The sequence below is a fragment of the Amblyomma maculatum genome, chromosome 3, assembly GCF_055883805.1.
Source record: "Amblyomma maculatum isolate TAMU_Amacu chromosome 3, ASM5588380v1, whole genome shotgun sequence".
In the NCBI taxonomy this organism is placed as follows: domain Eukaryota; kingdom Metazoa; phylum Arthropoda; class Arachnida; order Ixodida; family Ixodidae; genus Amblyomma; species Amblyomma maculatum.
The window spans coordinates 39,071,255-39,094,026 of record NC_139346.1 but is presented as its reverse complement, the minus strand read 5'-3'; the positions used below and the strand labels follow the sequence as shown (position 1 = coordinate 39,094,026).

Below are 22,772 nucleotides of genomic sequence, written 5' to 3'. Positions count from 1 at the left end.
GAAGCGGCTGTGAAGGCCCCTGAGTAGTGCTATGTGTTAGCATTTCAGCAGTTCAGACTCAAGATGAATCTCAAGGAGATTATTGCGTTCGGTCTAGAGAACGGTCTAAAAGGAGCTGATCTGTGAGAAGGGTTGGACCAAAAAAAAAAGAGGTTAAAGCAGAAAGAGAGGAAGAATGGCAGAGGAAACAGAGGCAGAGAAGCAACGATAAGACAGAGAGAGGGAATGGCTCGGGAAGCAAGCCGAGGCAGAGAGACAGCGAGAAGAACGAGAGAAAGAATGGCTCAGAAAGCGAGCAGAAAGAGAATGGCTCAGAAAGCAGGCAGAAAAGGAGGGAATTTCAGAGGAAGCAAGTAGAGGCAGGAAGGAAAAGAGAAGAACGAGAGAGAGAATGGAACAAACGTAGGCTTGATAAAGAAAAAAAAATCTTAAAAGAGAGAGATATTCTTCTGTACCCCCCCCTCACCCATCTCTAGATAACCATCACCAGACGCTCTGGCGACGACTCCAGACGTGCACTGTAAGGTCGTCAACAGTGCATGTTTTCTCGTGTTTTCTTTTTGTATGTGTTTGTGTTTCCTGCCGTTTCGGCAGCCGGCCCGCGAAGCGCGCGGGCGGAGCGGCGCCCGTACCCGGGGAGGGGGGACCTTTTTCTTGTTTTTGGATTACAGTGTGAAGTGTCCCTGCTTGCGCGCGTGATCTGATTTGTGTCTTTCTTGAGGGGCGAGGGGTCTCGCGCATTGGGGGGCACTCTGCCGTTCGGTGTTTGGCCTGGTGGTTAGCGCGCCAGGCTCCGAACGCCGTCGGCGGACCCCGTCGAGCGTCCGTTTGGTGTTGTTTTTTTATTTTGTATGTGTAAAGCGCGGTCGTAAATCTCGTGCGCGTCCTTGAGAGTGGAATGCCAGTGGTGGAAAGGCCGGGGTTGGGACGCTTCCGCGAACTGGACCTCGGCTAAGATTTTCCACGAATCTGTGAACGGGGGGGGCACCAAGGACGTTTCGCGGAAATGGAAAGCGCGCGAAAACCAGGAGGTGCGATGGGTGGCCCAAGGAGTTGCGGCCCGAGCGAAGGAGAAGACGGACGTTCTCCCGTACGCTCGCTTGGGACGACGGACTGTCCTAAGCCGGAGGGCGACCCAACTCTGTGTTTTATTTGTTCCTTCTCTCAACTGTGCTGTGTTTGTTCATCCATCCGACCTATTAGTTTAATTAAATGAGTTTGTTAATTTAATTCGGCCCATTGAAATTCTTTCGGCGAAGCAAGGAGACGGGACCATTACCAACAACAAGAAGAAGAGGAAAAAAAAGGAACTTCAAGAACCAAAAAAAAAAGTGTACTGGCGCAGCCGACAGGATCACTGTCTCCCGTCAGCCTTCGGCGATCGCAAAACAACCTGTTCAGCAAGAAGACTTCCAGGCCGATGGACAGCGCTTGAGAAGGAAGTCTCCGTCGAGAGAGGACAGGGCGAGAACACAGCAACATTGTGGCCGACGGACCGAGCCATCACTTCAGATCGACGGACCGACACTGAAGCTAAGGAGCTAGCGGCTCAGCATCGAGAGACGCCCAGCATTGTGGCCAACGGACTGAGCCATCAGTGCGCGTAAGGTGCGAGCCGCGCACCAGCGAAAGACGCCACGCATCACGGAAAACGGACCGAGCCAGCGGTGCTCAGCGCATCAAGAAACTGACTTCCAGCGCACCGGCCAAGGGATCAGGCAGCGAAAGTAACATCAGCCGCTAATGGACTAGCGGTGGACTTTCGTGTGTTTTCCAAGGGGTACATCGCGCATTGGCAGCGGAGAGAAGCAAAGCCCGGGCGCAAGAACGGCAGACGACGCGGTAGTCGGGGAAAGTAGGGTGGCTACGCCAGCGGAAAGGTGAGTGGCCCTTATGCTGGTCCTCGGAACCCACTGGTGCTGTGCGTTTTGTAGCGAATAACAGGAATTGTGCATGATTCTTCGTAGCGGTGCAAGGGTCACGAAAATGAGTGCGGAGGAGAGCGGGAGCGATAGCGGAGATTCGAGGGCAGAGGAGGCGACGGGGGCAAGCGAAATTATGGAAACAGTAGGATCAGCAGGAGCAGATAAAAGCGGTGGCGAGGCTCCCGATTCAGCTATGCGACGGCTAGAAATGGAGCTGGAGCTTAGGAAGACCACGCTGCTCATTGAGCGGGAAAAAACACGTCAGCTGGAGCTGCGAAATTGTGGACCACAGGGCTCGCTAACAGATGGTAAGCTGACGCGCGAGGAATCACTAGCGCATTTCGCAAAACGGCTTAAGAGTTTGCTGACCGAAATTCCAACAGATCCAGAGGTTCCAGTGTGGCTCGAGGGAATCGAGGGCATTTTTCGTTCCTATAAGGTGCCTGAAGAGGTTAGAAGTCATTTAGTTTTGCCTCTGGTGACTGCGAGAATCCCACACCTCTTTTCAAAACTTTCAACCGAGGAGCTCGACAGTTACGATCTGGTAAAAAAGACGATTCTGTCCGAGTTGCGTCTGTCGCCAGGTGACTACCTCAGGCAGTTCCGCAATGCGCTTCCGGCTCGTGACGAGACCTGGCAGCACTTCGCGTCGCGAATTGAGAGCTACTATGCGTTTTACATGGCGGCGCGGGGGATCAAAACGCTAGAGGACCTGATTGCTCTGCACGTGGCTGACCAGATGAAACAGGCACTGAGCACTGAGGCTCACAAGTATGTCAAACGAGAGGAAAGGGACAGCTGGGTGAAGCCACACGAGATTGCAAAATTGGTGGAGGCTTTTGAGGATTTCGAAGGAAAGGGGTCAGGAAGGAAGCAAATAATGGCAGGCCGAAGCCCTTCTGGCAAACAACAACCAACTTTGCAAAAATCCGCCCTGACTCCGCCGGCGCACCCAGGGCCTTCCAAATCTCCTGCGTGCTTCATTTGTAATGGCCCACATTTTGCAAGGTCTTGCCCTGAAAACCCCACCAGCAGGGAAGCCGGCAACATGCGGGGGAATGGAGCAAACATTGTAGGGCAGGAGAGTTGTGGAGATGCTGGCAGCGGCGGCGGCGGAGCCATGGTTGAGGCCGGACGGGGAGATACCGTTGATGTACAGACTTGCACAGTATCATTATTAAGGAAGGAAGCCTCACGGGACTACGTCAACCTGAGATGTGGTGACGCGGTTCTGCGAGCGCTAGTTGACAGTGGCACCGAAATAACTGTCGTAAAAGAGGGCGCGCTACCTAACAATGAGACGGGGAAGGTAGGCGACGTCACACTTGTTGGCGCCTTTGGTAATAGAGTGCCAGCAAAGCTAGCTCGAGTTCCACTGAGCTTAGAGGCAGGTCAGGGTCAGTATGTCGGGGGAAGCGCGTCACTGCTCTGCGCCGTAACACGGGAACTGGTTTCCAGGGAAGCAGACTGCCTGCTTTCTGCAGACGCTTGGCACACGCTTGAACAACAAGCACGCAACAGCGGTTGCGAGGTGCCGGATATGAGAGGGCAGGCGGCCGTCACCTTGGAGGCAGGTAGCGGCGAGGGAGGTAGAAAACGCCGAGAGGGACCGGAGCGCGGAGGAGGTTATTGGAGACGCAGAAGAAAGATGTGGCGAAAAACTGAGAGCGTCAGAGGAACTAGTGGTAGGCTGCGGCAAAATGGGGCATGCGCATGCCAATCATCGGCACCTCTATCATGGCGCAGCAGGCCGCCAGAGCTGTCGCCACCCACTGTGATTTCCGAGGGCAGGCATAGGGACCACTCTGAAAAATGTTTTCGTGTGGGATGCGTTCGCATGGTGCCAGGCTAGATGCCTCGCATGCGGCGGTTGCCTTGTGTCTCAGTACCTAATTGTTGAAAGTGGCGTTTTCTTTTCCTTTTGTGCGTTGTAATGCAGTTGTGACGACCTTTGTGTTATTTATCGTGTGCAACAACCAGTGAGGTTGTTGCAACGATCTTAGGAGGGGCGTGTAAGGTCGTCAACAGTGCATGTTTTCTCGTGTTTTCTTTTTGTGTGTGTTTGTGTTTCCTGCCGTTTCGGGCAGCCGGCCCGCGAGGCGCGCGGGCGGAGCGGCGCCCGTACCCGGGGAGGGGGGACCTTTTTCTTGTTTTTGGATTACAGTGTGAAGTGTCCCTGCTTGCGCGCGTGATCTGTTTTGTGTCTTTCTTGAGGGGCGAGGGGTCTCGCGCATTGGGGGGCACTCTGCCGTTCGGTGTTTGGCCTGGTGGTTAGCGCGCCAGGCTCCGAACGCCGTCGGCGGACCCCGTCGAGCGTCCGTTTGGTGTTGTTTTTTTATTTTGTATGTGTAAAGCGCGGTCGTAAATCTCGTGCGCGTCCTTGAGAGTGGAATGCCAGTGGTGGAAATGCCGGGGTTGGGACGCTTCCGCGAACTGGACCTCGGCTAAGATTTTCCACGAATCTGTGAACGGGGGGGGGGGGGGGGGGGGGGCACCAAGGACGTTTCGCGGAAATGGAAAGCGCGCGAAAACCAGGAGGTGCGATGGGTGGCCCAAGGAGTTGCGGCCCGAGCGAAGGAGAAGACGGACGTTCTCCCGTACGCTCGCTTGGGACGACGGACTGTCCTAAGCTGGAGGGCGACCCAACTCTGTGTTTTATTTGTTCCTTCTCTCAACTGTGCTGTGTTTGTTCATCCATCCGACCTATTAGTTTAATTAAATGAGTTTGTTAATTTAATTCGGCCCATTGAAATTCTTTCGGCGAAGCAAGGAGACGGGACCATTACCAACAACAAGAAGAAGAGGAAAAAAAAGGAACTTCAAAAACCAAAAAAAAAAAAGTTTACTTGCACCCTCCCGTCCCCTTATAGCGCGTCTCGATCGCTACTACTACACCTTCACAGATCCCTCCTGCACCCTTCGCAACAACCACACCGCCATCCTCGTCCACATCCTGTTCCAATGCCCGGCGAATCCTCCCCCGCGGGGTCTAGAGCACAATTACCACCTGGGAGGATTGGGAGACCCTGCTGCACCCTGAGGACCCGGTTCGGCAGAAGATCGCCACAGACTGGGCTGCCGATGTCATGAACCATAGGAACATGGACGTTTGAGTGTAGTGGGGCCGTGCGGGGGCCCAGGGGCATCCATGCCCCAAACTCGTCTGTTTTAATAAAGCCTCCGGAGGTTACCTTCCCCTATATATAGGAGGTACAGCGAGACGAGTGATTTGTTGACAGCCACAGGTGCTGTGGAAATTAGCTACAGAAGTCAGAATGAGGCTGCGGAAGCGCCCGTTGCTGCAACAGAATTTTCAGGAGAGGACTTAACTGGAGCTCAGAATACTCAGGAAACGGATACTGTGCCCTCCGAGATGACAGGGTGCGCCGAAGCTGCGAAAGCAGTTGTCGAGCCAGAAACCTCATTCGTGTGCTCATTGCCTGACAAACGACAAGATTCTAGCTCCACATTAAGTTGCACCATGTCTGAATGCATAAGTAACCTAGAGGAAGAGCTGTCAAATAACAGCAAGCACGAAAACTCGATGTAGCTGAAACTGCCAAGAAAGAAATCTTCCAGAATTTCAAGTTTCGATGGACGGCTCGTCTACCCAGGAGGTTCTTCCTGCAGGGGAAGGCGAGGAAACCTTTTTTTCGGAGAGTGGCAGTGCAGATCCTAAAACTGGGGATTCAGAAATAGAGGAAAGTGATGACTGCATTGCAATACAAGAGGATAGATAAGCGGGCGAGTTGGTGATACATCATCCAAAATAACAGCGCGAACAAACGGGGACGACAGGAAGAAACAACAGGAACAAGCGCTGACTCTCAACTAAAGTTTAATCGCAGAAAACACATTTATATAAGGTACGGAAACAATAAAACACCAAAACCAGTTCCTGTTGTTTCTTCCTGTCGTCCCCGTTTGTTCGCGCTGTTTTTTTGGATGCAATACAAGAGTTCAAGGAAAATTACGAGGAACAAGAGGTACTAATAAAAGTGAGGAGAATAAGGCTAGAAAATTAGTCCTGCTCTAGGAAGGTACGGCTACAGGCCGTACAGAAAAGTAATACAATTGAAAGAAATAAGGGAAAACAAAGTGATTCTCTACGAGATGCTCCGTCAATTGGCAACAACGTGAAAATGGAGTAAACGTGCATCAGCCAGCAGTGCGAAAGAAAACAAAAGTGAAAAGAATTCAGCTCTTCCCAGAAAAGTGAAGCAGACCTGGGAATGGCCCGTAGAAAGACAAGGAAGAAGCGGCTGAGTAAGTGGCAACCCAGCCGCACAGGGCGAGAAGAAACGACGCGGCCTGCATAAAGCTAAAAATGGAGTAGAAACAGCAGGAAGTGCGAGGCAAAAACACCAGATTCTGAAAGAGAACTAGCGCGCAAGAAAATTGGAAAGGAACCTACCTGCACCAAGCAGAATGTGCAAGTCGCATTTGGAAATATAGGCGAAAGCATGCATTGGGTTTGTGGGCTTCTCATTCCAAGGCTGATATCTCTGTTGCTCAATTTTCATGTGTATCTTGACAACTGCAAGTTGTGTTTGTGAACATCTTGGCATTGATATCTAAATTTTAAGATTTGTGATTGCAGTTTGTGAAACTTGCGTTATTGAGTGTACGTGTGCCGTTGCCCCTGTGGTTTGTGAGCGCATGCACGTGCGCGCGATGTTCATGAGTATTGAGAATATTGTAGGACAATATTCTTTAAAGGAGGGGCAGTGTCACGAAATCGGCGCACCGGGGCGAAGCCCGCGCGGCGCTGCATCGAAGGTTCGAAGTCTTTCCAGAAACGCCTCCTTCCCCGCGCGTAGTTTTTGTACGCATCGGCGTCGCCCTCTTACCCATCACCCGGCGATTACGGAGACTCAACCGGCCGGAATGTGCTCGTCTTATCGAGATTTTTCCACGACACCTAACCAATGACGACGCACGCCTCGGCGGGAGGAAAAAGCAACGCATAGGGCAACGCTTCAATAAAGGCCGCTGTACGGTCACTATTTGGGCGCTGCGCCCGTCCGCTCGAGGACGTATCCGCCAGGTCGTAACAATGGGGCGGACGGAGGCATGCGTCCTCCGCCCGGCTGCCGCACAGAGTTCGTCAACTTCAACTTTTGTCGCATGCGTTCTGGAGAGGCGCATCGCAAGCTCCTCCTACTTTTTCAAAGATGGCCGCCGACCGAGCGTAGGCGAAGCAAGGCCTAGGCGGACAGCCTGTCGATGAAAGATATACTTCATGTCGCTATTGCTCGTTTACTACGATTATTCAAAGCAACTTGGAAGTTTCCCTTGCCATGTGCACAAGCATCGAGTGACAGTTCCCCCAGCTGAGTTGGCCTGCACCGAGTTGACGAGTGGCCGACAAACCTACGGAAGATTTACTACTGCTACACAGTTGCGGTGCCTCGACGTGTTTATTTGGAGCCGTTTGTGATTGCTGCAGGATTTTCACGGACAGCATCAAGAAGCAGCTCCCCGCAGTGAATTAATTCCCTGTGCGCGTATACAGTTTCATAGCAGCGACAATTAGTGCGAGTGTAGCGAAAGTGATACGTTCGGAACGACTGCTGTTTTGCCAAGTTGGTGAAATCGCCTGCGAGTGAAAAGCTCACTGCGCATGCTTTGTTTTCCGAATGTTGATATGAATTTTGAGCTGTGCTAGTCGCATTCATTCGGCTGCGTGCAGCGATCGCGAGCAATCACTGATATCAATCGTGTTTCGTGTATGTGCTGTGCTTCAGAACTGCTGTGGGTGTGAAGTGCCCTTTCTGAAAACTGTGTTTTACGTGCGCGAAACGATTTTGGCTGCACGGAGAAGCGTCGGGAAGCCGGCACCAATCTGCTGCTTGATGCTTCGTGAAGTATGTTTGCGATGGTTGCTTGTTATCGTTGCTTCGTGTGATGTCTTGACAGATGTGTTTATTGGGATTAATCGTTGTACTCCGAATGCTCTCATTACAACCGTGCGCGGACGGCATTGTTGTTAGTGTTCTTGGCCTCTTTATATATAGGTATGAGTTGTGGGCACACAACCACGGCGGGCTTGTAACCAAGTTTTAGTGCCGAAAAAAAAAAAAAAAGCACAACGCATTCTTGTTCTGTGAATGGAACGATTACCGTAGAAATGGCTGAGAAAGCTAAGAAGGTGTGTAAGATTTTTTAGGACAAGTGTGATAGATTGGGCAGTGTTTTATGGTACAGGAAGAAAAGTACAGACACAATCTGAAATGAAATGCCATCTTATGTGTTATTCAGTTTCCCCATTGGAGCAGTATAAGGTTAGAAGGATGGAAGTTTTCTGCACATTGTGCAGGACAGCCCTCATGATATTCCTATAAAAAAAAAAAAAAGAAAACTCGCACTGTGAGCCATAATAATAAAGATTAAGAGTACCTGCAAGCAAGATCTCAGTAGAAAACCACCTGCACGAAAGTGTATAAGGCTCCATGGATTCAGCTTTATCATGCGGCTCACAGAACATAGTGTGAACCTTGAGGTGCAAATACATGGCACAAGGCAAATGTTTACATCTGGCATGCCTTAAGCTGCATGCAGTAACACTTTATGAGAGTGATAAATGCTGGTACTCACAAGTATGAATCAAGGAGCAAAAATTTTAGGGATATTCATAGCAGAAATTAATGAGTAGAAGGTATGTAACACGGTCACACAAACACTTTCGATCCTCATTGAACTCGATCTGCATTCAACTCGTGCAATCGTGCCCGAGCCTACTTGGATCGAAGCTGTTTCTGAGCGCTCTTGAGTTTTGAAGCACATCCGAGAGCGGGCGTCGCCACCCTCGATGTCACCTAACGCACACGAAGGAAGCTTCTCAGTGGTCATTCAAAACGGCCGTGCAGCACCGAATGCTTCAATGCTCCCTGAAAACCTCAATGAGGATCACAAGTGTTCGCGTCGCAGAGGTGTAAGAAGGAGCAGGTAATTTCAGACTGAGTTTGCTAAGAAATGGGCTGCTACCACAGTTCTTTCAAGTGCATTACAATGAAAAACCAAAGGTATATGTAGAAAATAGCATCTCATAAGCTTTTGTACTCTCAAGACAGGCAGTTTGCACTTGTAAGCACTTCAGACGTCACATAAAATCCTGTGAACAGCTGACCAGCGGCATTGTTTTGCGATATACATTTCCCTCATTGTCTTATGAACAGGCAAAAAAAAAGTGTTTTTCATAATGGCAATAACATGCACCTATTATTTACTGCAGATTTCCTGCTCTCATTGATTCATTTTTTTTTTAGTTTTACTTTCTGATTATTTTGTGGTTGAAATTGCCTGCAAGTATTTGATTCGTTTGAAAAGCTCACTACACATATCTTGCATTCTGAATGCTGAAATAAAGTTCGATCTGTGCAGGTAGTCGCGTTTGTTCTTCCCCATGTAGTGACCATGCATGCACGGCTTTTTCCCTGCAACGTGTCCATCATAAATATTGATTGTTGCTCGTGTGTACTGTGCCTGAAAACAGCCTTGGGTGCGATGTGACCTTTCTGGAAACTTTTTTGTATTAATGAAATGATCTCCACTGTCTGCTTTCTGATGTGACTACAGAAGCATCGGCACCACTCAGCGGCTTGTTATAGCAAGCCTGTCTTGTCTGTGCCACGTCTTGTTCTGATTAATCGTTATGTTGTGGGTGCTGGGCATCATGATGGTGTGCCGACAAAACTGTTAATTTTCTTGTCTCTCTGAAAAGGGTACATATCTATGGTGGGTACCGAAGGTTTGGTGCTGAGCCAAAAACAAGAGGAGAGATTCATGTCCCAATAGAGCACATGCCGTGTAATCAACTTCTGTCGTTCTATCCTGAGCTCAACAGAGCAAGATGCCACCAAATGAATGGCTAAGAAAGATGGTAAGGCCCATTATAAGACTGTAATGAATTGGGCAATATTATGGTGCAGAATGAAAAAAAAATGTACAATCTGAAAGGAATTTTCAACTTGTCTAAACATTCTTCCAGTTGCAGTGATACAACAATATACAGGTACTTGCACACTTTTACCAAGGCAAGGCCCTTGATCACACTGAGGGGAAGACGAATTCAAATAACGAGTTACAACTGAGCTAGATGAATTTTCAAACAAGTTTCCTTGAGTCTGAACCGTGAATGTTCGATAGTGTCAACCCTCTACAGCATGATAATTCGGATAGAATCCCGTCGCACAACCACATTACCTTGCATTGCCTTGAGCTGCATAAAGTGATGCTTCTTGAGAATGTTAAATGCTGCTGCTTAGTGTAGCAAGAAAATGGAAATTACTTGGCAAGAGCCAAATGTTGAGGAGAACCAGAATGGGGAGGATAAACATTTATTTTCTGGCTTCAAAGACCACTATACTGGTAACAGATGCGAGATGCTACAACTGGGGACATGCATATAACAGCTTAAGTTTGCTGCTACAGACAGGCAACATTTATTTTTTGTTCATGGTATAGCATGCAGAAATCTGGATAAAATATCCTTTGCTTTGTTGAATTTCCTGGCTTCAACCAGAGCAGTGCAGCATTACTATCAGGCAACACAAACAGCTTGAAATCTCAAAAAAAGCCATGTTACATACACCTAAAATCACTGGAGTGCTTCTAAGTACTCCACAGATATGGTTGTCAAGTGAAAATGCATGCACTTGTGTCAGCATGTACCTAATTACCAATCTCGGACTGACCGAAAGCTTAGTGCGCTTCACGACTCTGGAACACAGCACCTTACAGCATGTTATGTGTCCTCTCAGAGCAATGTACTTCTCTTTCCTTGTTGAGCTCAGTGGCTATTTTTATAATGTCCCCCTAAATGAAGCTGTCACTGTATACACCCATTGCAAGGACCCCTTTGTATGGAAAATTCCACAGAGCCTGTCTCCACATACAACACTGCACAAGTGTGAAGAAGTAAGACTACAGTACAAGGCTGCATGCTTGAAGAAAATGCAATTGTAATGAATGAGCAAGAGTAGTGCTTTGCCAACTTATCTATTTATTCAATTTGTCGGGGTGGCGCAGTGGTTACGGCGCTCTCCGTAACCACTGCGCCACCCCGCTCTCCACTACGGCGTCTCTCATAGCCTGAGTTGCTTTGAGACGTTAAACCCCACAAACCTACCAACCAACCAATTTGTGATAGAAAAGAACCCAGCAATATAGTCACCCACACTGCTCAAAGGCAAAACAGCATTGCCTGCTAGTCTACAAGGTGCGATCATCACTATTATATGTTGTGCATACCACTGTGTATCACTGCTGCATTACAACAGTACCCCCCCCCCCCTCTCGTCTACTTGGGGACTACGCATTAAAGCAGACAGGATCTCCCAAGTGTGAAACTGCATGGACTAGTTTCTATCCAGCTTTAAGGGGAACAAAGTGGAAACGAGAAGCACAAAAACAAGGCGCACAAGAAGCAGTAGTGCTGGCCAATGTTATTCGACGCAGCTCAAAGGCCTGGAGAGTGAATGAAGGGAAATGACAATGGCAGAGAAGGAAATGAACACACTGCAGCGCAGGTAGGAACGCATCCACAAAGCTTCACAGGAATTTGTGCATGATCCTGGAAACATCTAAAAAGTAACATTGAAACACAGACAAAAAAAAAATTCAGGAGTGCATATAGAAACCTACACGCATCTAACATGGGACAGGATGACGTATCATGCAGCATGAGCTCTTCAGGCGAGCAGAATCTGGTGGGGCGATCTAAACTAAGGGCTATTGAACCAGGCACAGACTAGAACCTTCCAGTGGCAGTGAAGCGAGGGCGCCGTCACGCATTCAAGAAATAGTAACCCAGTATAACATGATCAATAAAACTGCACAAGAACACGATCACAGGAAAAGAAGAGGGATTGAAAGGCGCTCTTTCTTTCCATCTTCTTTTCCTGTGATCATGTCCTTGCGCCGCTCAAATGGTCAGTGTGAACCAACTAGCATTACAGCAAGTACTACAAGCATAAAATGGTCAGCACATGTAGCATCCTAGTGGCATGTTTCCATTGCAAGGCAGATGCTGTTTGAGTTACTAAATGGCACATATGGATGAGTTGCGAATGACTATTACATATGCATGCATCCTCTGGTAGGTATGTAAAGCCTCACTGGTCCATACATTTTCATTCAATGCTTTTGTAGAGACAGACTCCCTGACGAAAGATCCTGCAGCGGTTGACTAAAGCATGAAATGTGTTTTTTACGGTACACCTGCTGCTTGGTGATATTGTAAAATGACCCAGAAGCCTCCATATGTGCCTGTAAATACACAAAATTCAGTGAGATGAGCAATCCAAACACACAAAGCCACATTAGATGGATTTTTAAACATAGGTAGCATTGAGGAAAAAATACACTGCCAGTTTCAGTTGAATAAGGAAATAAGTAAGTATACAAAATGCAACCATAATTTCAAACAGTTTGATGGTGAGCATAGCCAGCATTTTTTTAATCAGTTTCAAACAGGCCAGGTGATTGTAAACAGTCAATAAAAGCATTTTTCTTGGATTGACAAGATTATCCAGCAGCTTTCTCACTATATGAAATTATAATACTGACCTAGTAAACATCTTGCAGTTCAGTGCTGCTTTCCTTGCCTCTCTGTCTTAGCATTCGTTACTTGTTACACGAGCCACCGAGTATAAAACATCTGGGTATGCAAGGCATTTAGCTTCCCGTGGCAAGGACTCCTAACATCCACACACACTCGCTTTCTTTCATTTTTCTTTTATTTGACAGTTCAGAGTTCCAAGCACAGTTTTCTTTCTCAGAAGAGTATTGAATTCTCAGAGGGGATATTTTATTCGATATCACAAGGTGCAGTTTTGTCGCGACTCTTTTGGAGAACTGCACTGTGTTTACATGCCACTACAATTGGTTTCTGTTCTTTGAATTGTATTGAGGATCTGTGTATTCACTCCACGATGAACTTGACGTATGGGCTTGCAGGATAGTTATGTAAACAAAGCAAAGGACTCGGGTAGGTAAGTACATGCACTAGTCATAGAAGTATAGTATTTCATGTTCACAGACAAGTCAAAATTCCATCAAGTCTGCATGCTGTCCTGGCAACTAAGTGACACGCCATTACACTTGGTCACTGCTTTACAATTAGCCCCTAGACAGTTTTTCTCTACAAGTGGGGACCCTTAGCTGATGCAAGGCAGTGGGCGCTAAGTATTTCTTGATCCCAACTGACCGCTCCGGCCATGCACTATTACTCTGTCGTGCAGTGACACGACTTTTCAGTGCTTACTCTTAGCTGTATTGTTTTTAAGTATGAGAAACAGTGAAATAAAACTACAACAGAAGAATAAAACACTCATTCCACACAAAACATCCAATATGTACATATTTGTACTTAGAATAGTCATTTCATATCATGCAATGTTTCGAAAACTTTATGGACTCTTCCTCAGCAGCAGCACAATTGTGCCATAATTCTTGTTTATTTGTGCTCAGCACTAACTGTACAAATATTTAACTTGAAATTTGACTGGTAGAGGATGTCTCAATTGGTAACAATTCTTTTAAGTACATGCCGCAGCTGAGTAGCTTGAGCTGTGTTGCATGTTAACACTAAATCGCCAGATTTCATTTGCTACTTTCTGTGTCTGAAATGACAAAAGCTGTGCACACACATGAAACCTAGGAAGACCAAATGGCATAGGTCAAGAAAAGGAAGTGTATGCTGCACTTGACATGAAGGCACTTGTTAATATAGGCAGCACTGAGCACAGAGATGGAGAAACTAGTAATACGTACTGGGGGGCATGCGAATTGTAGTTTTGCCAACCAAACTGATTATGAATAGCATAGTCTTGCTGCTGAATCAAATATGAATAGTGCTGAAAACCAAACTGAATACAAATAAACTAGTTGAGCAGCTATTTTAAATGTCTTTGAAGAAGTAAACACATTGAATTTTAGAGATAATTTGAACATGCACTGTTTGAATCATTTGCTATGGCATGGATACCATAACAAATGATTCCATGCACTTTTAAAGATTTGTTACTGTCATGAACCTCGACACATTTTCTGCGTGCAAATGCATCTCATATGCAACACCACAGCTGTACGTTGCAGCTAGAAATGAGGATTACGTGGCGAAATGTACGCCACTAAGAGATTGCTACTACCGGGGAGAACCGCACGGAAAACAGTGCTTCTGTACATGCTACAAATGATGTGCATGTTTGTTTATGCTTTGCAGTCTATTTTCTCACTGTAAAACAGGCGTGTTGTAAAATGTGTTCAGGCTGTAATTTCGAATGAAAACATTAAATGACCAGCTCCTGCATCTTTGCCGCGAGTGCTATACCGAAGTGAACGCGCGAACACAGGCAGGGGAGATATGAATATATACACTTTACCTTTCAATGTATACGTCCGGGAGTACTTAAAAAAAAATCGTGCCGTCTTCTCCTCATACTAACATAAACACACCAAGTAGACGGCGAAAGCAGGTGCCGCTGGGGCATGCGTGCGTCTACGCTGTTGCTGGATGATTGCATCGCCGGCGACTTAATCGCTCTAATAATGGTCATTTCATACTGTCTGTGCTGTATATGCGGGGGCTCAATAACTCTACAGCTAGGGTGCAAATTAATTTGATAGCCGACGATCGAGAGCCACCGTGAAGAGGAAAAGTTTCCCCAAACCAGCGCCGCAGCCGTCATATGCAGCGTTTCGACGTTCGAAGCAGCGCGCGCCGGGCGCGCCGGGCGCGCCAATCAGAGCGCTGGAGAAGTCCGCTTCCCAAAAGATGCCCAAAAGTGACCGTATAGCACCCTATGCGCCTCCCGTGCCGAACGCGTCCGCCAGCTGGCGGAAGGCGGACGAGCGCAGCGCCTCTAAAAACGACCGTACGGGGGCCTTAAGCGAACTTAGCGAAGCGCGCGCAACACACCTCGGCATCTCTCGACAGACGCGGCGCGTCCTATTTATGGTGGTCGCGTCGCTTTTGTGAGTCAGTGTTTAGTCAGATTACGGCGTGTTTGCAAGTGCTACAGCTTGACTCCCGGGGATCACCCGCTGCCGACAGGTCCACAGACCTGCGAGGGAGCGGCGCTCGTCTTGCATGGCGGCCACATTGAGACTCTCGAGGCGTCGGACTTTTTGACTCTCTCGTGTATTATGTGTAAAGCCTGTGTTATTGAATACCTCTGTAGTTGCATGCTTAATGTTTGTTTTTCTGTTGACCTCTCGTCTGTGCATTTTCAGTGTTTGTGTGTATTCCTCTGTATAGTCTTTTGCTGTGTATAAAGTTTGTTTTGCTGTTACTTCAGACTCTGAGGCTTACTCTGGCTTGAACCGGCGGAAGCTGGGCATAAAACGGACACCCTTCTGTCACTACAAGGTAGTTGAATTCGGGCTGAGCTTGCCACGCAAGTTGAGGGCACCTCCTTTGTGACTGCCCCACTCACTCTAAGGGTGTCTGGGAGTGTGCGCACTATTAGGGGCGCATCCCATGGCTCATTGTTAATAACACTAATTATTAATGGGTGACAATGTAATGAATTCAAATACCAGAGTAAAGATATCGCTGTTTTCTATTCCTCAGATGACTTAGACGTCACAGCTATTGCTCGGCCGTTGGAACCGAAACAGGTGAGAAAAGACATTTAAATTATAAATTATTAGGTGGTTGTAGGTGAACGTCATATGTGTTACTACAAAAGATAAAATTCAAAAACAAAATTAGGAGTCGTATATATTCCTTTAAGGTTGAACCTTGAAAGAACAGCAGATCCAAACAAGCACACTTTATTCAACACATACAAATGCCTTGCAGGGCCAAGTCAGTTCACCAATGTAGCCAGCCAGGCACAGTTTCTAAAAGCAAACAAACAAAAGACCCAACAGCAAACAAGCGCAAATTCTTACCAAGCTCACTGAAGGTTCCCCTTGCTTTTAGTCCCACACTTTGTGGGGAACCTGCACTGAAACCATCATTTAGCAATGATAGAAGACGAAAAAAAAAATTTGCCTCAAATAACCTGGCACATAATCAGTCTTTCGACCCTTTCGCACTTTTTTGGCTTAGGAAGAAATGCTGAGCTCCAGTGTGTTCTCGTGGGCACTACTTGCTACGATTCATGGAGGTCGCAAAAAGCAAGGTCATATTTTTTTTCTTGTTCTTCTTAGATCCAGGCTTGCCCTTGGAACCATCTGGAACAAAGAGACTTACACTCACATTACAGACACATGGCAAGGCTGAAAAAAAAAAAAAAAAAAAAAAAAAAAAAAGCATCACTTTTATCTGCTAACTGCATCAAGTACATTTTGAAGGTAGCGCGAAAAACGAGGACCAAGAGTAGAAGGAAACAACACTAAGCGCTCGTGTTGTGTCCTTCTACTCTTGGTCCTCGTTTTTCGCGCTACCTTCAAAATGAGCCAGATTCAACTCGCCCAACTTTCAATCTTACTGCATCAAGTAGTCTGCGTCAATTCAGCACTATTCAAGCTCTAACAGAACAAGTTTTCAACAGTCCGCAGTCTGCCAGCGTGGCTCAACAAGTGAAGGATGTGTGACCCGAAGATGGGACTTCACTCTGTCAAAGGCATTTAAGCTATTTCTGAGCATACACATGCTCACAGGAATCTTTCGGATTGAAACACACAAAAAGAAATTGAATTTCTCTATTGCTTCATGGTGGTGGTGTTGCTATGTAACATTTAGACATGCAGTATGCAGTTAAGACAGGACAACAGTCAGTTCACAGCCGCATGCTTGAACTGCCACATTTTCTCATGATATATGCATTCCAGAAACTTTTGCAGTCACCTGCGCACAGTAGCACGAATAACCAGACCGAGGTTGGCTGCCTCTGCTGGCTATCAGGCTCATCTTCAGCGAAGCACTAAAGGTGGCAACAGTCAACTCATCAATTTACACAGCCGCTGCAGTAGCTCAGTGGTTAGGGTAGTTGGCTAGAGCCGCAGGGCCACGGGCGGTCAGTCTCGGCTAAGTTTGATGGAAGCCAAATGCAAAAAGGCACCCATGTATAGTGCGATGCCGGTGCATGTTAACGAGCTCCAGCTGGTCAAATTACCCTGGAGACCTCAACTATGGCACCCTGATTCACCCATGTCGTGCCTTGATGTTAAACATCAAAATTCATAAGCTACCAATGTCCCGCTAGACCTCAATATAATGAAACTCCATGTAACAAATTCCTCGATATTACAATGTTTTTCAATTCTCTGACCATCGCCTCCACTGAAAAGAGTGTACAGTCAACGACCGACTTTTCAGACTGTCAACGGACCGTGAAAATGTCCGAAAAAACAAATGTGCACCAAAAAAGCTCCAATTTATTGCGTATTATTCACTTTGAGGCCGGAAAAAGTCATGAATGCTTTTCTGCACCACGCTCCGCTTCCGTGCTAACAGGTCCGCCTGAATTTCGCTTATATCAGCTCAGCTTACGTCGGCTGCGCTGCTGCAGGTGAGTCGTCGTCATTGCTCTCAGACTCCACAGGCACTTGGCGAATAATTTCTGCATCTGTGAGCCCAGCGCACAGTCCCAACTTGTGGTCCACGTCTGTGAACTCTCAAAACGAGATGGCCGATGGAATTTCAACACCAGCAGTGCGAAGGTCGTGAATGAGCTGCTCACTGCCTGACAGCTGCTCAACGACACTCTCCCCCATGGCAGCCGACTCGTCATTCAGCACAAATCCCGTGTGGCGGAAGCAACTGCGCAGCGTTGTGGGTGCTACAGACTTCCATGCATCGGCGAGCGTACTAAGTGCTACAAGCAAATCGACAGAGTAGGTTTTCCCACTGTCGAGGCACACCACAACCACCAACCACTGGATCCCATTACCGACTCAGTTAAGTGCCTTCTCACTGTCGCGTTGCACACATGCAAAAAAAAAAAGCTCCCCATAAAATCTGGAAACAGCTTCTTGAAGAACTGAAGCCTATTGAGTTAAATGCAAGCCACAGTAGCGACAGAACATAGTTCTCGCATCAGCACGACCACAGCTAGGCCTACTCGCTACGCTCGGCAACGGACGTTAAACGCACGGCAAACACACAGAGGAACAGGCAGTCGAAGCAATCACGCTAGAAGAAAAAAAAAGCCCTCCGGCGGCGAGCAGCAACGGCAGCGACGTTGTCCCGGAAACGAAAGCTGCTAGGCAAATAATATAGCCTCGATTCAGCGTCAGTTTAGCTGAGGAGTGGCACGCAAGGCCGGCACCGGTTTCGAGGCTATCGAAGGAAAAAGTAAACAAACAAGATGGCGGCAACACCGCTCAAAATGTGTGGCAGTTGGCCCAGCTGACGCTTGGAATGTCCAAAAAATCGAATAGCCCTCCTTAAAGTGTCCGAAATTTTGTGTAGCGTAATACATTGACTTTATAGGAGAAACGACTCCCAAAATAAAAAAAAAAATAACGCTTTTAACGTCCGCAGCCGCCATATCTTACGCTACTCAGCGCGTACAACGATAAAAATTGAAAGCAGGCGCCATAACCACGTCAGCCGTCACGCGCAGAGGATTTGCAACACACGCTGGAGAAAGTGTCTGGCGTTCTGTCTGAAAACAGGATGAGCTGGCTTTGTGCATGTGTAGTGCGTGCTACTGCGAACGAAGGCCGGGAGAGAGATAGCTCGGCAAAAGAATGGGCACACCCTTCCGCTTCGTTCCATTGCGTTTTTTACCTCTTGTTCCCACCGGTTCTCTCTCGTTCATTCACGCACATGGCTTGCAAACGTCACGTGCTGGCGTGCAGGAAACAATAGCCGCAGAAGCGCGCACCTTTGGGGAATGGGTGCCGTGCTGCCCTAGACCGGCCCTAGCCGAAATGTCCCCTCTCATTCCTTCCGTGCGTGGCTTGAAAATGTCACGCGGCAAACGGCGGAGGGTTACTTCATCGTCTTTGGGAAATGCACCTTTTCTAGTGCGTTGTGCGGAGTTCGATATATCGAATGACCGGTGGAATTCAGTTCGAAAAGTGCGGTCATTACATGCGTGTATACGGTACATTTTTGTGCGGCGCGAACTGGTACGTTTCGGCTCCGTAAGCTTCCACCACATTGCTACAACAACAACGAGTATAGAACCACACAGAAGTGAGCCGTTACCCCTGGTCATCTGCTTTTGTCACGCGTACGCTCTGATGCATGGATGCGGTCGCTGTAACACATAGCAGGCCACAAAGTCACAGCGTTCAGCCCCAAAATACAAAAAAGGCCGATTACAAAAACAACAAAGCAGTTCACTCACTGCTCCCGTAACGTCATGTGTGAAAGAAGCCAGACAAGCAAGCAGCATCAGCAGACACCCACATTACATGCACTCTACATACACACTGCAGTCCCGAACAATTGCGCAGTCTTCACCAAGTCTATTCACATAAATATAACCACCTCAAATATAGTGCAAAAGGGCAGTTTCAGCCTCAAGAACAACAACAAAAAAAGAACAGTAAAGCTTTGTCATCCACGGTGTCAACATTATTTTGAAGCTAGCTCTAAAATATTCCCACCCCATAATCCAGCGTCAAAAGAAGCTAAACTATAAATTTTTAAGACCCAAGTTGTTTTACATGAAAAGCCTTATGCGAAAGAAGCCCGATTCTCCAATAGTAACAATTTTTTTCTATCGGTAGATGCTGCTGAGCGCCGCAAGAATCAATATATATCGAACGACCAATGAAATTAAGTTCGATATATGACGCGGCTTTCCTATACTTTTACATGGGATTTTCAAGAGGATATTCCGTGAGTTCGATATAACCAAAATTCGATATATCCAGGTTAGATATAACCGGGTTCGACTCTATTGAGTTTACAGGCAGATAGGTCTTGGGTGAAGTGAGGGGTCACATTGATGCAAAGTTGCCAGCTGGAAAACAATTGAGGCTCCCCAAGAATGCACTCCCATAACCTTCCCATGCTTTCATTCATGTGAACGAGAAAGGGAGAGCAGTGTCACGAGCTGGTGCAGAGGCAGCCACTGTTGGTCACTCTGTCTTTCAGCGGGCAAGTGAAACGAGCAGGCAACATGCATCAGCAACATGCCCAGCAGTTCTGGTGCATGCCACTATGGCTTGGTATATGCACTCGTAGCCTTATTCTCACTCCAAAAATTATGTGTTTGTTACATATTGAGACAAACATAAAAATGCAAATATGAAAGCACCAGTTATATAAAAATTCACTTGAGGTAGCAGAATGAGTCTACTGGCTTGAGCCTAAATGGTACTCAGTGCTATGCTGTGCACCAGGATGATGCAGCTCACAAGGGTAGAGCTGTATTTGAGAAACATCAGAAAATGGTGGGCTGACGCGAAAACAGTTGCGGGGAAACGCTGTTGTACTGAAGAAAAAAAAAGTGATTCGTAGTCAGCTGGATATTGTGATGACACAGACCCTTCGTAACGAATAAAAACCTCATTGTAAAAAAAACTGCAAACAATGTTTTTTTTTTTTCGTTATAACCAGGTTGAAATGTAGCAAATGTTAACTACAGTCAAACCCGAAATATCGAACCCGGATAATTTGAATTTTGGTTTATATCGCACTCACGAAATATCCCCTTGAAAATCCCATGCAAAAGTACAGGAATGCTGCGTCGTGTATCGAATTCGATACCTGTCGTTTGATATATCGAACTCCGCATCACGGATTGGACAGTGCGCCTTCCCCAAAGACGATCGCATCATCCTGGGCCGTTTGCCGCGTGACGTTTTCAAGCCACGCGCGGAAGGAATGAGAGGGCACAGTTCGGCGACGACTGGTCTAGGACAGCACCGCGCCCTTTCTCCAAAGGCCAAAGGCGCGCGCATCTGCAGTAATCGTTTGCCGCACACCAGCACGTGACGTTTGCAAGCCATGTGCATGAAGGAACGAGAGGGAACCAATGCTGCCATGGTGTTCGGGAGAGGGAATAAACACAATTGAGCGAAGCGCCACGGCTTGCCTACTCTTCTGCTGTGCTTTATCTCTCCCCTTCCTCTCTCTTTCTGTTCTTAGTTCGCAGCAGCACACACTAAGCATGCGCGGAAAAGCCAGCTCGGTCTGTGGCAGTCACTTTCTCCAGTGCGTGTTGTGAATGCCCTGCGCGCGGCGGCTGGCATGCGATGCGCGTCTCGCATCATCATGCCGAACGTGCATAGCTATCTGCGAAAGCTAACCATCAATTTTCTTTTTCTTTTGCGGGAGTTTGCTCTTGCCGTCGTGCTGAACGTGCGGCGCAGCATAAGCTATGGCGGCTGCAGACGTTAAGAAGCTGAAGATTTCTTTTTTTGCATGAATCATTCATTTTTGCATCTATGATCAACGAAAGTATGCGGTCAGCTGCGATCATGACACTGGCTTTTAGCATTGTTCGCTCCAAAAGGCATATGCAGCTATCACGCTTCCCAATGATTTGTGGCAGTGGACTGCACCGCCCCAAGCGCGGCGTGATAAATCGAACCAGGCTCGTGCAATCAAGCAATCACGGGCACTCTGCCAAGTTCACTCCCCCCCCACTGCGGGATCTATCAAAATATAATAAAAAGATAAACACGCCATGATGTTATCGCTGCGCAGCATCTTGACGCGCTGCCAATAAATGAGCTGCGGATATGTGACGCCCGAAACGAAGCTACGGCACCAAAGGTGTTTTTTTTTTTTTTTTTTCTAATTTTTGGGGGCAAAAGTGGGGTGTGGGTTCATTATTTGAGTGGGTTGATTACGCGCCAAATACAGTATCAATACTGCCCGCCGACATTGTTGGTTGAATGTTTAGGGGAATCCCCCAACATGGACTAGAATAATTGTATTAAGGGACTAATTACTTAAACTGAGTGAGTGTGTAATTACTCCCTTATTAGGATGGCATTGTGTGGCACACTAGCCATATCGCCTTCCCCTCCTTGCCTTGACAGAGACAGTGAAAATGGCGAGCGCCGTAGCGCTGGCAGGACAGAGAAGGTTACACAGCACTAGTGCTGCAGAGTCACTTGATTAGATAGACATGCAACTTTAAAATTGTGTGAGAAGAGGCTAATGTCTGTAGAGCCAAAGTGCCAGTGGTAATTGCATTTGCAATATTTTCACAAATAGGTAGCTACTACACACCGTATTTATTCGCATAATGCTCGCACCCGCACCCCTAACATTGGGCGTCAAAACTTGGCTTATTTTTTCCTCGCATAATCATCGCACCATCAATATTACCACCACGAGAGTAGTCTGTTACTGAACCCAGCTGGCCTCATTGTATGCATGCGCTACCAGGCGGCGATAGCGCGCTTGAGTAGACTATCATCGTCATCACCACAGGTTATGCTAGTTTTTTTTTACCTCCATGATGCTCGTAGTTTTCACCAATTTGCGAGGTGTCTCCGCGCCTTGTCATTGTTCCATCTGTGTTACTTGATTTGTTCTACCGTCTACAGTGTTCTTGGTGTCGCAACGTGATGGGGCGGTACGCAAGTTATAAAGCTGCTTTGAAAGCTTTCAAGTACGTGCTACAGCATAACCGCGTTGCCAGCAGGCACTTCGGCGTCCGAGTTCTGTGTAGTACGTATGGTACCGGAGACAGCGATTACAATGTCGACACAGGCTCGGGTCAAGCCTCTGATCAAGAGTACAACTGTATGATCTGCTGTGAGCATTATACCACGAAATGTGGGGAGTGACGATGAGGCTGTGTGTGGCAAATAAAGTGCTTTAGCAATTTGTGCTGTTGGCAACCCTGTACTTTTATACCAAGGGTAAGTTCTGCTCGCAAGTAATGTTTTGGCTATATTTACAATTGCTGCGCTAAGAATCTCAATTCACAGCTATTTAAATTAGCTTTTAGCACTCCAAAACAATTCCTCGAAAAT

The 22,772-nt window shown here is 47.3% G+C and overlaps 1 protein-coding gene across 1 annotated transcript in view; it reads right to left on the bottom strand.

Annotated features, from left to right (window-relative positions):
- Nucleotides 1-15,688: 15,688 nt before the first annotated feature.
- LOC146194596 (E3 ubiquitin-protein ligase RNF10) overlaps nucleotides 15,689-22,772 on the bottom strand; it is a 66,917-nt gene continuing 59,833 nt past the window's right edge. Inside the window, exon 15 of the mRNA XM_084597460.1 lies at nucleotides 15,689-16,109. Within this exon, the coding sequence (XP_084453586.1) occupies nucleotides 16,021-16,109 (89 nt within the window). The 3' untranslated portion in view covers nucleotides 15,689-16,020. The remainder of the gene's footprint in view (nucleotides 16,110-22,772) is intronic.